Below are 13,043 nucleotides of genomic sequence, written 5' to 3'. Positions count from 1 at the left end.
CACATCCAGAACCCTTAGCCAGTTCAGTGAAACAGTTTAACATTGGAAGTAATTGAATTCATGCCTCCCACCTTGCTTGGTACCTGCTAGCAGAGGGAGTATTCAGCCAGTGACCTCAACCCATTTCCTCTACCATCAGCCTAGCCATCCCTCCAGTTCTCTTGAGGTGGGTTTCACAGGTATTTTCACCAGCTTCCCACAGGAGGTGACACCCTCTTAGGTGAGCCCAGGTGAAACTGCTGACTCATGCCTTCAGCGTTCATGCCTATGGCACACACCTGTCCCATACCTGGTGCTGGGAGTGTAGTGGAGGTGAGCTGCAAGCGTCCTCCCATCGGGCAGCTATAGTCTCATATTTGTCGTGTTTTGTCGCTCTGCCCAGGACACTTGGTGACAGAGATGACATGGTTTCATGTTCCCTAAGACTCTGGCGTTGCTGTTATACGAGGGGGCTTCAAAATTTTGTGAAAAAAATTCCATTATCTTCATTCCAATTTTCCACGAACTTTTTGAAGCATCCTAAATATTGTATGTTGGATATGGTGCTGCCAACCTAATGGTTAGATCAAACAAGGCTATAGTTCCTAAAGGCTGAGGGCTTGGTCAGTACAGTAGCTTACTATGTAAGAAAGCTCTGAGGCCATGGCTTAGACTGCTATCTCATCAGCCTGGGCTTCAGGATGATTGAGGGGCTTGAGGATAGTCATAGGGAACTTTGTCACCTTAGTGGCCTCCCTGGCACATTAATTTCAGAGCAGAGTCAAGTTGTTGGCAGGCTGACTCAAACCACATTGCCAGAGGCTGAAATAACTCAGTTCTATTTCATCAAATGAGTGTATAGGCCTGGCTTCTCTTGATTTGGCCACTTTGTCTACTTTCTTCAGCTTTACACATTCTCCTATACCTGAGCAGCATGCCAAACCACCCGTGAAGACCCTGCCAGACACCTCCATGTCTGAGATGTCTGGCTCCCACTGTCCACCAAGAGCAGAACAGAGTCTAATCTACCTCAGCAACTGCTGCCTTTCTCTCAGCATGGCTAACAGGCACAATTGGGCGGGGAAGCCAAGCCGATGGCACTGGTGAGAGGGAGACCCTGTTTGTGGGATGGGTGGTGTCCACGCCTTTGATTCCTGTCCTTGGAGGTTCCATGGTGGGGAGAGCTACTTTTACCATCCAGGGCTCTGGGAGCCGTACTAGTATAGTGTTAAATGTGTTCCTTTTGAATGGATGGTTTCAGGGAGGGATACCAACCAGGGTGAGCCAAGAGGAGAGCTATTTTCTCTACCACTCTATGCAGTCCTAATCCTATTTGTTTCTGGGCCACCAGACCTAAGTGATTGCTGAGAACCTTTTTCATTTCTGTCCCAAGGCAAAACTCACCAACATTTAAGAAACCAAAGTACACGCCTGTTCTCTGACCAGTTTTTCAGATGCTTCTCTTGACTGGATCCCATGGACCCTGAAAATTGAAGCCTGAGTTAGATGTTCCAGGGCTGTGTGTTTCTAGGTTTTCTGTTGGTACCTCTTTCCTCAATACCCTTTGTCCTTTTTTCTAAGTGGAGAATAAGGGATAAGTGCGAGGATTACACAACATGGAATTTTTCTGTTCTCTGGGATTGTTGATGGATTTTCTTTGTTTTGTTTTGTTTTGTTTTAAAGAAAAAGTAACATCAGCCACTAGGTGGCTGGGAATGGCCTTGTTTTGGATTTTCTTCATAGGCCTTGGCCTGCCTGGACTGAGAAAGCAAGGGAAGGCTGGATCTATCTAAGCTAACTTCAGTGTCACAAGTGGGAAACCTCCATTCTTGGTTTTTGGAGGACTTGGATTACCACTAATCAAGAGTTTGATAAAGGCTTGTGAGTTGGGGTGACTGGGTGGTCCTTCCCTTTAGCTCCCAGCCCTGTTCCTTGTGAGAGGCTTTTGGGGACTACTGGTCTTGAACCTTTCAGCAAATCTCACTGGAGAATTAGGTAATTGTGAGATCATTTGAAAACCCAAATCCAGTCCCTCCTGACTCATGGTTGGTCCAATGAGGTGCCTTTGACAACTAGTTCTTGCCCAGATATTAACTTCACCTCTCCAGGTGCCTCTCTACCACCTGCTTCCTCTGTATAGAGTCTCTACGACAGAGAAAAGCCTCAGACTTAACTCACTGTGATCTCTTGTGCTCAGCAACCCCTGCCCAGGTTTTGTCCCGAGGTCCTTATTAGTGTTGAGGTTTGGACCTAAGGTCCTTATTCATTTTGTGTAAGAAGTGCCTTTCTTGACCATGTGGTCTGCCAGCCTTCACTTGTACTGCGTGGTCAGCTCCCAGCTCCAGGGCTGTGGAACTCTCATGGACAGCCAAGGACATGTGATGGTTTTGCCTCAGCGGTCTCAGCCTCCCCCAACCATGGTGGTGGGGCCTGGTTTCTGGTTTCTCTCCTGGCCAGACTGGGTAGCTTCAGAAGCCCTTGAGGATGTGCAGAGCATGCCAGCAACATTAAGCCCCCACAGGTGAAAAGTTCTCTTTCAGTTCTCCCCCATGTTAGAAAAGATGCCCATTGCCTGCAGTTCTAATGAGCTCCTTTGCTTGCCATTCAATCCAAAGTTTGTGTGATAAAGGTGTTTACTTTTACTTCTCAGTCTTAAGTGTTAACTTTTAGAAACCCATTTGACAGTGGCCACCTCGGGCTGTTGCTGAATGAAGTCAGTGTGTCCACGCAGGGGCTAGCAGCAGTTCCTCTCCCCTGCCTCTTGCCGCCTGCCTTTTTCTTGCTCTTCCGGGGTTGTGCAATAACTCTCCCAGCTTCAGGTCTTTTTCACAGGCCTGTCCCTGGCAACGCCCTGCAGTTGGGGGAGTGGCGGGGCCCATGGGAGGGGTAGTCATCCATTTCTGAAGAAATGTCAGCACTCTCCCTTTGCTGCTGTCACTGTCTGATCCTGGGTGGGCTTCTGTGGCCCTCAAGTAGAACATGTAGCATCCACTTAGAAGTTCATAGATAGTTCGTCAACCTGTAGAAAAGGAGACCCATCCTACAATGGGGCATTAGTAAGGCTGTGTCTGAGCATGAGACCTGGTGTGATGCTATGGGGAGGCATCCCAGAGTTTCTTGTTCACATGGAGAAGAAAGGGGTTCTTCTGAAGCAGCCGTTCGTGTACGGAAAGCCCTGTCCACCGGGTGGAATCTGGCTGTGATCATAAATATCGCCATTCTTGTGGGTACAAATCCAAGTGTTTATGTGATGAGATTATAAACTTCATTTTTTTTTCTTCAGTTTTTCTGTTTAATAAACATCTGAAGGATGAGCTGAGGCTGCTGGTGCCCTGAGCAACTCATAATGCAAATGTGGACAAAAGTGTCTTTTGTTTTTCTACTTTAAGCCTGTTCATGTTACGGACCAAATTTCAACAAGGAACTCAAGGAAAATTTGTACCTGCCATATTTATGCTTTCATGTAAAGGGTTTTGGGGGGTCTTTTTACTTTGGGTGAAATCTTTTCAAAATCCTTTTCCACTGTTTCTGTCTGGTTTTAAAACAAGTAACAGTTTTGTATGAATTTTTTGTTTTTTAATGTACATTTTGAAACAAATGACCAACAAATATTTTCTGAAATAACAATAAAAGGCATAGAATTATCAGTCATGTTGTCTATAGTATAATTCATTGGCATGCTTTATATATTTTATTTACTAGAAAAATTGACTTTGTATCAGTGTTAGCCCGTTGCTAATGTTTTGTTAATACTTATCATTTCCTGTGCATCTTTTGAGGTATACATGTATTTATTCATTGTGATGATGTGACTGTGGGAATCAGGGAATAGGAATTAAAGACAGAGAATCAGTTACTATCTGGTAATAGTTACCGATTAGATAATAATTTGCATCATTTAAAAAATTCTAAAACAAGTCAGTTGTAAAAGTGGAAAAGGGTTTTCTTGACATGGAGTTTGGGGAAGTTCCCAAAGTTAGAACACCAGGTACTTGATACCTACTGTATTATGCGACCATTTGCCTTGAGAGAAATGTTTGGTTTGTGTGTAAAAGTCACAAAATATTGGCATTGCTGCTAACTAGAAAGCCCAGTATTGCTAGAGGTGATGAGTGGTGAGGAGCTGCTTTCAGCTGACAGCGTGGTATTGCCGGAGGCTCTCCTGCACTTTCTAGAAGCATCCACAAAGAAGCTGTGGCAATCAGTGCGATTACAAGGTGTGAGAATGAAAACAGGGAGCATTTACTTGAGTTGAAGATGAGTGCTAGTAACTAAAGGTCAAGTCGGATTTCATTCATGCCCCGTCATGAGAAGCTAGGTGACCTCCAGTGGTTAACCTTTCTGAGTCTGTTTGCTCACCTGGGTCCTAAGGTATTTTTTTAGGGGCAGATGTTGAGATTTTGAGATAGTGAATGCTAAGTCCAGTACAAATAACACACTCAATAAATTGATTTTGTCCCCTTGAACATGTTCATGCCCATGTGTCAACAGGCTGCTCAGGGGCCACTTACCCAAGTGACCTTTGAGTCTCTGGAAATGAGTGACATTTAGAGAAATCTTCCCTTCCTGTTGGTCCTTAATGCCCTCACAGCCTATAGATAAGAGTATGAAGCCACCTAACAAGATGCTGTTTTTAGGTTTCCCTGGTGGTGCAGACAGGTACAGGCCCGGGGTTCTGGGCAGTGGCTAACTCACAGCTAATCTTCACCCACCCGCCCACCTACAAGACAGACGTTAGTAGCCTTAGATCCCCTGTAGTTAAGTGCCATTGAGTCAGTTCCGACTCATAGCGACCCTGTATAGGGTTTGCAAGAAGCAGCAGGTGGATTTGAACTGCCAACCCTGTGGTTTGCTGACCCTACAGCACCATACCAGGAGTTCTTTATATCCATTAGCCACCCTAAACTGTTAGCTGCACATCTTGAAGTTAGATCCAATAGCCACCGCGTCTAGTGTACCTCCACTGCAAATGCTTCGACTCACAGCAACCCTGTGTAGGGTTTCTGAGGATCAGCTGTTGGGTTTGAACTGCTGACCTTGTGGTTCGCAGTCCAGTGATGCCAGTTCTCTGCCTTCACTCCCTAGTGCCAGTTTGACGGACTGGTCATTGATTCCCACAGTATTGTTTGCTGCAGGCTACGGCTCAGCTTACTTCCATCCCCTGAATCCAAGGCTCTAGCTGAATGCCAGGAGTGACTAACATAAGGTAATTGGTGACATTTAATTGCCACACAGCCATTAAGGATTTCAGTAGCTGCTATCACTTGGTGGCCTTGTACAAACCAAGAGATATGAGCAATGTGGTTAACAGAGCTGACCACCTGGCTGTGGAATTCTGTGAGATAGGATTTAGACCACCTCACGATGGTGCTGACATCATAACTGCTCTCCCCTTACTTACTTCCCCCTCTTCATGCAGTTTATTTAGAATTATCAATATGCTTTCTTAGGATTTCTTTCTTTTTCCATTTTGTTAATACACACAGCAAAACAGATCAATTCAATCCATTTCTGCATGTACAGTTTGTTCATTCATTGTTAAGTGCCATCGAGTCGGTATCTGACTCATAGCGACCCTGCATAGGGTTTCCAAGGAGCAGCTGGTGAGCTAGAACTGCCGGCTTTAACGGCCCACAACGACGTTGCAGTTTACCGCATTAACTCGCAACGCCACACCAGAAGTCCCATGTACAGTTTAGTGACATTAATATTATTCTCCCCCTCCTTTTCTAAGCTGTGCCTTCCTCATAATCAGAAACTCACTGGCCCCTAAGGTTCCTAACTAACCTATTGAGTAGCTATTTTAACTTTGGTAGTTCTCTGCCCTTCCAGTGGTGGCAGGGGTGATGGAGAAAATGCTGGGGAACACAGGGTTCTTGAAAGGGGCTGTTGGAGTTCTGTGGCTTTACAAAGTATGGGGGTACTTTACAAGCCCCTTGACATGTGTCTCCTGGAGTTTGGAGATCTAGGTATCTAGCTGATTCTCAGCTACAACAAGTCTCAAGGAAAGTCTAATTGCACAGTGAGGAGAAAGATCTGGTGAGAACTCGCCACTCTGGGCAGAGTGAATGCCTTGGAACATCAAGTTATTCTAACAGTTCCCACCCAACAGGATGAGAAGATGCTGGGTGGTGTGTACTGTGAGAACCAGGACTCAGATGTAGGCAGTCAAGTAGAAACTGGACCACCTGTATCTGATAATGGTTCAGTAGGAGGGTTTCTGTAGGAACATTTCTTTAAGAAATCACCAAAAGGGTGCCTTGGGAGAAAGAATGAACCAGTTTTTGGACACATGTCACTCAGAGGACCTTGATTCGAGATTAAGACCTTTCCACACAATACAGAAGTGAAACTGTCCTTTTCCTTTGGTTCCCACTCTATAGCCCTTGCCAGATGCTACAAGGGCAGGAAACAGTATTATGATTGAATAGGAAGCAGAAGCCAGAAGGAAGAAACCCTACCCCTGCCCCACACACACCCACTACTGGCTCCCACCCAGAAAGGATGTTGTTGGGTGCTGTAGAGTCCTGACTCTTAGTGACCCCAAGTGACAGAGAAGTGCCCCACTGGGCTTTCTTGGCTGTAACGGTTTTTTTGTAACTTTTTTCTTGTGAATTGAGTAAAGGTTTACAGACAAACTCATCAGTTTTACATTCAACAAGTCATACACTTTGTTTCGTCCTAATGATTGCAATCCCCTTCCTACAATAAGTTTCCCACATCCTCCCTACGGTTCCTATTTCCACGCCCCTCTCCCACCCCTTCTTATCTTTGTCCTTAGGTAAAGGGTGCCCTTCTGATTTCGAATGATTGACCTTTCCAAGTGAGCATACCTCACCAGTGGTGTTGTAGCCACCATATACCTAGCTACTGCTTGGCTGAAAATTAGGCCATGTAGGTGGGTTTCTTTCCAGAGTGGTCAAGGGCCATAGTCCCAGGTTCCTCCAGTATCTTTCTGAGCAGTAAGCCATCTTTTTATTATTATTACTATTAATAGTTTTTAGTTTTGTCCCACATTCTCTCCTACTCTATCCAGGATCTTCTAATGTGATCCCTTCCAGAGCCTTTGGTAATAGTAACTGCACACCAGCTATTTCCTTGGGTCTCAGAATCATGGAGACTGATGTTCACGTGTTCCATTAGTCCATTGGACTAAATGATTCCAAGCATCTTCAGTTCTCATCACTCTGGTTTATTCCACACATGGAGAGACCTTAGATGACTATTCATGAGTTTTTAAGATGCCAGACACTACTCACCATAGAAAGATATAGAACATTGTCTTTGTGGACTGTGTTATGGCAACTGACCAGGGTGTCTCCTGAGAAAATGGTCCTGAACCCCCTGGTCCAGCAATTCATTGCCTTAAGATTTTTAATAACATCTAAGGAGTTTTCATTTTGCCTGCTGTAAGCTCCACCACATTCATAGTTGTGTTTGCAGGAAAGGTATTCATGTACCAATAGACTCTTTCAAACCATTATTTGTGGACATACTCTGCCTGTATCACTGATTGTGTATCTATCTGCAGAACACTGTTGTTCCAAGGTTGTATATATATATCACTATTTACCTTTGTCTCCTATAGCCCATGCTTACCGCCTTATGTCTTCATCTGTCTTTTCGTTCTTCTGTCTACCCCCCTCTTGGACACTGCCCTCATCACCTGAGTTAGCATGTGTCTACTGTCTAACCAGGGAATTCCTTCCCTCCCTCCATTACCATCAAAGAATGTTTCTTTTAGTATGAAGTCCTTTTCTAGAGTTCTTACAACAGTGGTTTCATACAATATTTGTCCTTTTTTGACTGACTAATTTCAAACAGCACAGTGTCCTCCAGTTTCATCCATGTTATGAGGTGTTTCACAGATTCATCATTATTCTTCAGTGTTGTATAGTATTCCATTCTGTGTACGTACTAAAGTTTGTTTATCCATTCTTCAGTGGATGGGCATCTAGGCTGCCTCTTTATCTTTTTGATTTTGTGAATGGTGCTTCAATGAGCATCAGTGCACATGTATCTATTCATGTCCTGGCTTTTATTTCTTGTGGATATATACCAAGTAGAGGGATTGCTGTTGATACGGTATTTCTATTTCTAACTTTCTAAAAAGGCGTCACACCGTTTACCACAGTGGCTGAAAATTTTACAGTCCCACCAACAATGTAGGAGAGGCACAGTCTCTCCACACTTTCACCAGAATTTGTTATTTTCTGTTTGTTTGTTTGTTTGTTTTAACTTTGCTGTAACTGCTGGTGTGGAATGATATCTCATTGTTGATTTGATTTGCATCTCTCTAACCACTTGTTTGTCAGTATGTTGTACTGTGGTGGCTTGTGAGTTGCTGTGATTCTGAAAGCTATGCCACTGGTATTTTAAATACAAGCAGGCTCACCCATGGTGGACAGGTTTCAGATGAGCTTCCAGATGAAGACACACTAGGAAGAAGGAATGACGAACTACTTCCAAGTATTTAGTCACTGAAAACCTTATGAATAGCAGAGAAACATTGTCAGATATAGTGTTGGAAAATAAGTCCCACAGGTTGGAAGGCACTCAAAATGCAACTAGGGAAGACCTGCCTCCTCAAAGTAGAGTTGACCTTGATGATGTGAATGGAGTAAAGCTTGTGGTAGAAATGCCTGTAGGACCTTAATTTGCTGATGGGGCACAACTCAAAATGAAGAGAAACAGCTATAAACATCCACTGAAAATCGGAACATGGAATGTACAAAGTATGAATCTTGGAAAATTGGAAGTTGTCAAAAATGAAATGGAACATATAAACATTGATATCTTAGGCATTAGTGAGCTGAAATGGGCTGGTATTGGCCATTTTGAATCTGGTGACCCTATGGTTTACTATGCCAGAAATGACAAATTGAAGTGGAATGGTGTTACATTCATTGTCAAAAAGAACATATCCAATTCAGTCATGAGGTACAATGCTGTCTGTGATAGGATAATATCTATGAGCCTACAGGGAAGACCAGTTAATACCACTATTATTCAAATTTACACACCAACCACTAAAGCCAGTGAGGATGAAATAGAAGAATTCTACCAACTCCTTCAATTTGAAACTGATCAAACATGCAATCAACATGTATTGATCATTACTGGTGATTGGAATACAAAGGTTGGGAGCAAAGAGGAAGGATCAGTAATTGGAAAATATGGCCTTGGTGATAGAAATGATGCTGGAGAATGCATGATAGAATTCTGCAAAATCAATGATTTGTTCATTTCAAATACCTTCTTTAGACAGCATAAGAGATGACCATACACATGTACCTCACCAGATGGAATACATAGAAATCAAATTGACTATATGTGCGGAATATTCACTTCTGAAATCTTTGTATTAATCCGGATTTCTGTGTGCCAGATTTATATTGTCTCCAATCTCATCTCTATTTTGCTTGATTGTTCTTGTAGTCCTTTTCTAAAATTCTTGTTTTCCTCAACCTTTCTGTCAATAAGTAAGAGGTACCTAAATACTATTCTTCTAAATTCTTTTTCAGGTAGTTCCAACGCCTCTTTTTCCTCAAAAACTTTTTGTAACTCTGCCTCTTGGTCATTTGTTTTGAGCCAGTGTCTTGTTTCTTCAAGTGAACAGAAATTGTCTGTTGCTTCTGAGGCATTGTGACATTGTTGTATTTGTATTAAGTTGATGATTGTATGTTGGTGTCTTCTTAGGCATTCTCCACATCCTGGTGGGTGTGATTAGGTGATAAGCTTGTGCACCATTCTCTGTTCATGCAATTCAGTTCAAGGTGTATTTAGATGGTGTTAGCGGTCGTCATTGATCTAGTGTATAGCAGCTGGTATTTATTGGCTCTTGTCCAATGGGTGGGGCTATATAAGATATAGTTGTGGCTGGGCAAAGAAGAGGGGTTAATAGAACACACTTCCAGTTCTATAATAAAATATAAATCTGATTATAGGTTGCTTTGCTCATTGGGGAAGGAAAAAAACAAGGAAAGTTCTCTAGTAGCTGTGAGGCTTGAGGGGGGTGGGAGGGAGGGTGGTCCTTGATCCTTTAGAATCACCTCTGGATTTATACTTTCTGGGTAGCAAGGAAGAATTTGAGAGCATATCTAAAGATGAAGATGGTGCCTGATTTCAACTATAAGGAGCAACCTTGCCTGATTCTAATAAGTCTCAGAGCTCATTAGATAACAGGAACTGCTAGTAATCTTTCCATCTGATCTCAAAGCCAGCCTCTCTAAAAGCAACATTTTCCATTTTAAAAAACTACAACCCACATCAAGAAATACATTTTACATCATGACCCAGTAAATGCACAAATGAAACAAAAGATTCATGAAATAATGCATGCCTTACTACGTGTACCATACTCTGATATTTTCTATTCTACATCATTTAAAAAAAATCCAGGTCTACTCTATTTGCTATAAGGAGCTCTGGTAGCGTAGTGGTTACGAATCAGGCTGCGAACCTTAAGGTCAGCGGTTCGAAACTACCAGCTGCTCCGTGGGAGAAAGATGAGGCTTTCTACTCCCGTAAAGATTTACACCCTCGGAAACTCTGTACAGGGTCGCTATGGGTTGGAACCGACTCGACGGCACTTAACAACAACAACAACAACTCTATTTGCTAGTGGATCTGGAACCACAGTCTGGAAACCACATGGCTTACTGCCCTAATTCAGTATTGGGGTTGGGGCCGTAGCACTTGGTTAGCAACAGCCAGTGCTGTGGCTGATTTCCAACACCTCAAATGATGCTTGTCACAAGTTGTATCATTCTGGTTGCTCTTAACCATTCACCACCCCTACGGCTCCCCTCCCCAAAGAAGGTAGCCATTGTAGATTCTACAAGATCCATTTAATTTAGCCTTCAGTGTTAGTGAAACATAAGAATCAAAAGGAAATACATAATTTCAGGAGTTCAGTAATTGCCTTGATGAAGAGTGCAAGGCAGACTTCAAAGTGTAGGTCCAACTTCAAATATCGGCCAGGTCAGTTTGAGAAAGCACGAACAAAGTTATAGTAATTAATCTTGCCTTCTTCGTGAGAGCACATCCTGATTAACTGCAGAAAAGAGCAAAAGGGAACAGGTGAGACAGATGGCAGGGTGGCCCGCAGCCCAAACGCAGAGCGCGTGCATGTATAACGGTGCTGGGCGTTTGGAGCCAGTTCAGAGTTTTTATGTCCTCAGTTGATTCTGAAGTGATTTTGTGTACCTGGTTGGTCAGTAGGTTAGACATTAGCCTCACTTTACATTTAATGCACTGGATGCTCAGAAGGACTACATGGCCTGCCCTATATTTCAGAAGTGGCCTTCGAATTTATAAAGGGCACAGTTACTTTCAGAGCACTTGTAATGGTTTTTAGATGCAAATACGGGATTTTGTCCACCTGGTCTGTATGAAGTGAAACTCTTAAAGTAGTAGCTTCCTGTTAGCACAGACAAATAGAAGCATCTAGTTATGTCAAACTCTGTCCCTGAGACAGCTGTGAGTGGTTTGTAGCAGGTTCCTTTATGACAGAAGTACCAACCTGCCCCGCCTCCTTCCCACCGCTGCCACTCCACCCTCCGTGTCAGACCACAGATAGCGTGAATGGACTGGACAATCAAAAGCTGCAAATGTTGTCAGTTTGTAATTGGAGTAGCTACATGGGTGTCTGGCCCACACGAACAAAAGTACCCTTCCATCTTTCTATCTGTCTTCCCCCCAATGCCACACTAACACTTCTATGAAAGATTTTTCCTATCATTTTCCATAGGAAAAATCTTCCAACCTAGTTGACCTAGCTCTAAACAAATGCCTTCTCTAAATGAGTATTAACTTCAATGCACCCTCTTTCCCTTAAAAGATCTTTAAGAAAGTCTACAGCATTTCAGTGATTTCAGTCCATGAGAATGTGTCAATGATAATAAGCCACAGTCTTGGGCAATTGTGGGAGAGATTATGTTCTGGGGTCTAGGAGAACCCTGGCGAGAGGGATTTATAATGAAGAAGGGGCACAGAATCCCTCTTAAGACTTTCTCACAAAAATTCCAGGAGGATAATTTCGATGCCCTTTCACCATCTGCATATTGAGCAGAAAGCGCTGACTTGGGCAGTGGCTGCACATACTCTCATGTCAGCCCTCTGAGGTGTGGGCAATATAAAGGGCACCAAAGACACACAACCGTCCATGCTGCTCTCCCCCTTGGTGGCTCTGCACCAGGACTTGGTGCTGCTGCGGCCCACAGATGGCCCTGGTCTACCCATTGAAGAGAGATTTTTATGTCCTGCCTTGGAATAGTCCTAGAATCAAGGGGGAAATGTGATAATCAGGGTAGGATATCTGATTTCAACATCCTAAATCTTCCCCCAGTTAAAATAAAACACACATCCAATTGCCTTTGGGAATGAATGAACCGTACTCAGCCTCTGTAGCCAACCGATTCCTTATACTGACCTCCTTAACCAAGGAATCATCAACTGGGATGTTAAAAGATTCACAGATTTTAAAGAACATCTCTCTGTCCACATATCCAGAAGCTTCCTTGTCACAACCTTGAAATGCTTCATGAATATTGTCTTTACATGAATAGTCTTTCAGTTGCTTCTGGATTGCGTCTATTAATGTTTCCAGTTCCTTCGTGCCTGGATCCTCTTCAGTTTGCTTGCTATAGAGAAAGGAAGGAAATAAAGGACGTGACATTTATTCCTAGCCAATCTTATCTCAGTGACCAAAGTTCTCACTTGGTGGAGTCAGGGACACTTTGGGGCTGAGCTGACCAATAACTAGGCACTTGCTTGCGTATGCTGATGGCTGACTGCCACATCGGGAAGGCCTGACTGGGAGACAAGGGGCAGTTTTTGAACTGAAGCCCAGCTTCCCTTCCTGTTCTCTGCTAAATCACTGCACTGCCAGGGGCCAAATCTACACCACCAGCTCAAGTTTGGAATCACATGATTATCCTTAATATTACAGCAGGTTAAGGTTACAATGTTACATCATGTAAAAATAAATGTCTGAAGGGTATATATGTGTATGTATATGTACTTTCTCCCCCTTAGACATGAACCAACTTAATGGCACTTAA

General features: G+C 43.3%; 1 protein-coding gene across 1 annotated transcript in view; it reads right to left on the bottom strand.

The window, feature by feature from the left end:
• Nucleotides 1-10,963: 10,963 nt before the first annotated feature.
• Nucleotides 10,964-13,043, bottom strand: part of EFHC1 (EF-hand domain (C-terminal) containing 1) — a 69,788-nt gene continuing 67,708 nt past the window's right edge. Inside the window, exons 9-10 of the mRNA XM_006835770.1 lie at nt 12,413-12,623; nt 10,964-11,035 (exon numbers count right to left, since the gene is read on the bottom strand). Of these exons, the coding sequence (XP_006835833.1) occupies nt 10,964-11,035; nt 12,413-12,623 (283 nt within the window). The remainder of the gene's footprint in view (nt 11,036-12,412; nt 12,624-13,043) is intronic.

Source organism: Chrysochloris asiatica, unplaced genomic scaffold (genome assembly GCF_000296735.1).
Source record: "Chrysochloris asiatica unplaced genomic scaffold, ChrAsi1.0 scaffold00019, whole genome shotgun sequence".
Classification (NCBI taxonomy): Eukaryota; Metazoa; Chordata; class Mammalia; order Afrosoricida; family Chrysochloridae; genus Chrysochloris; species Chrysochloris asiatica.
The sequence above is the reverse complement of the archived record's forward strand: the minus strand, read 5'-3'. Positions and strand labels throughout refer to the sequence as shown.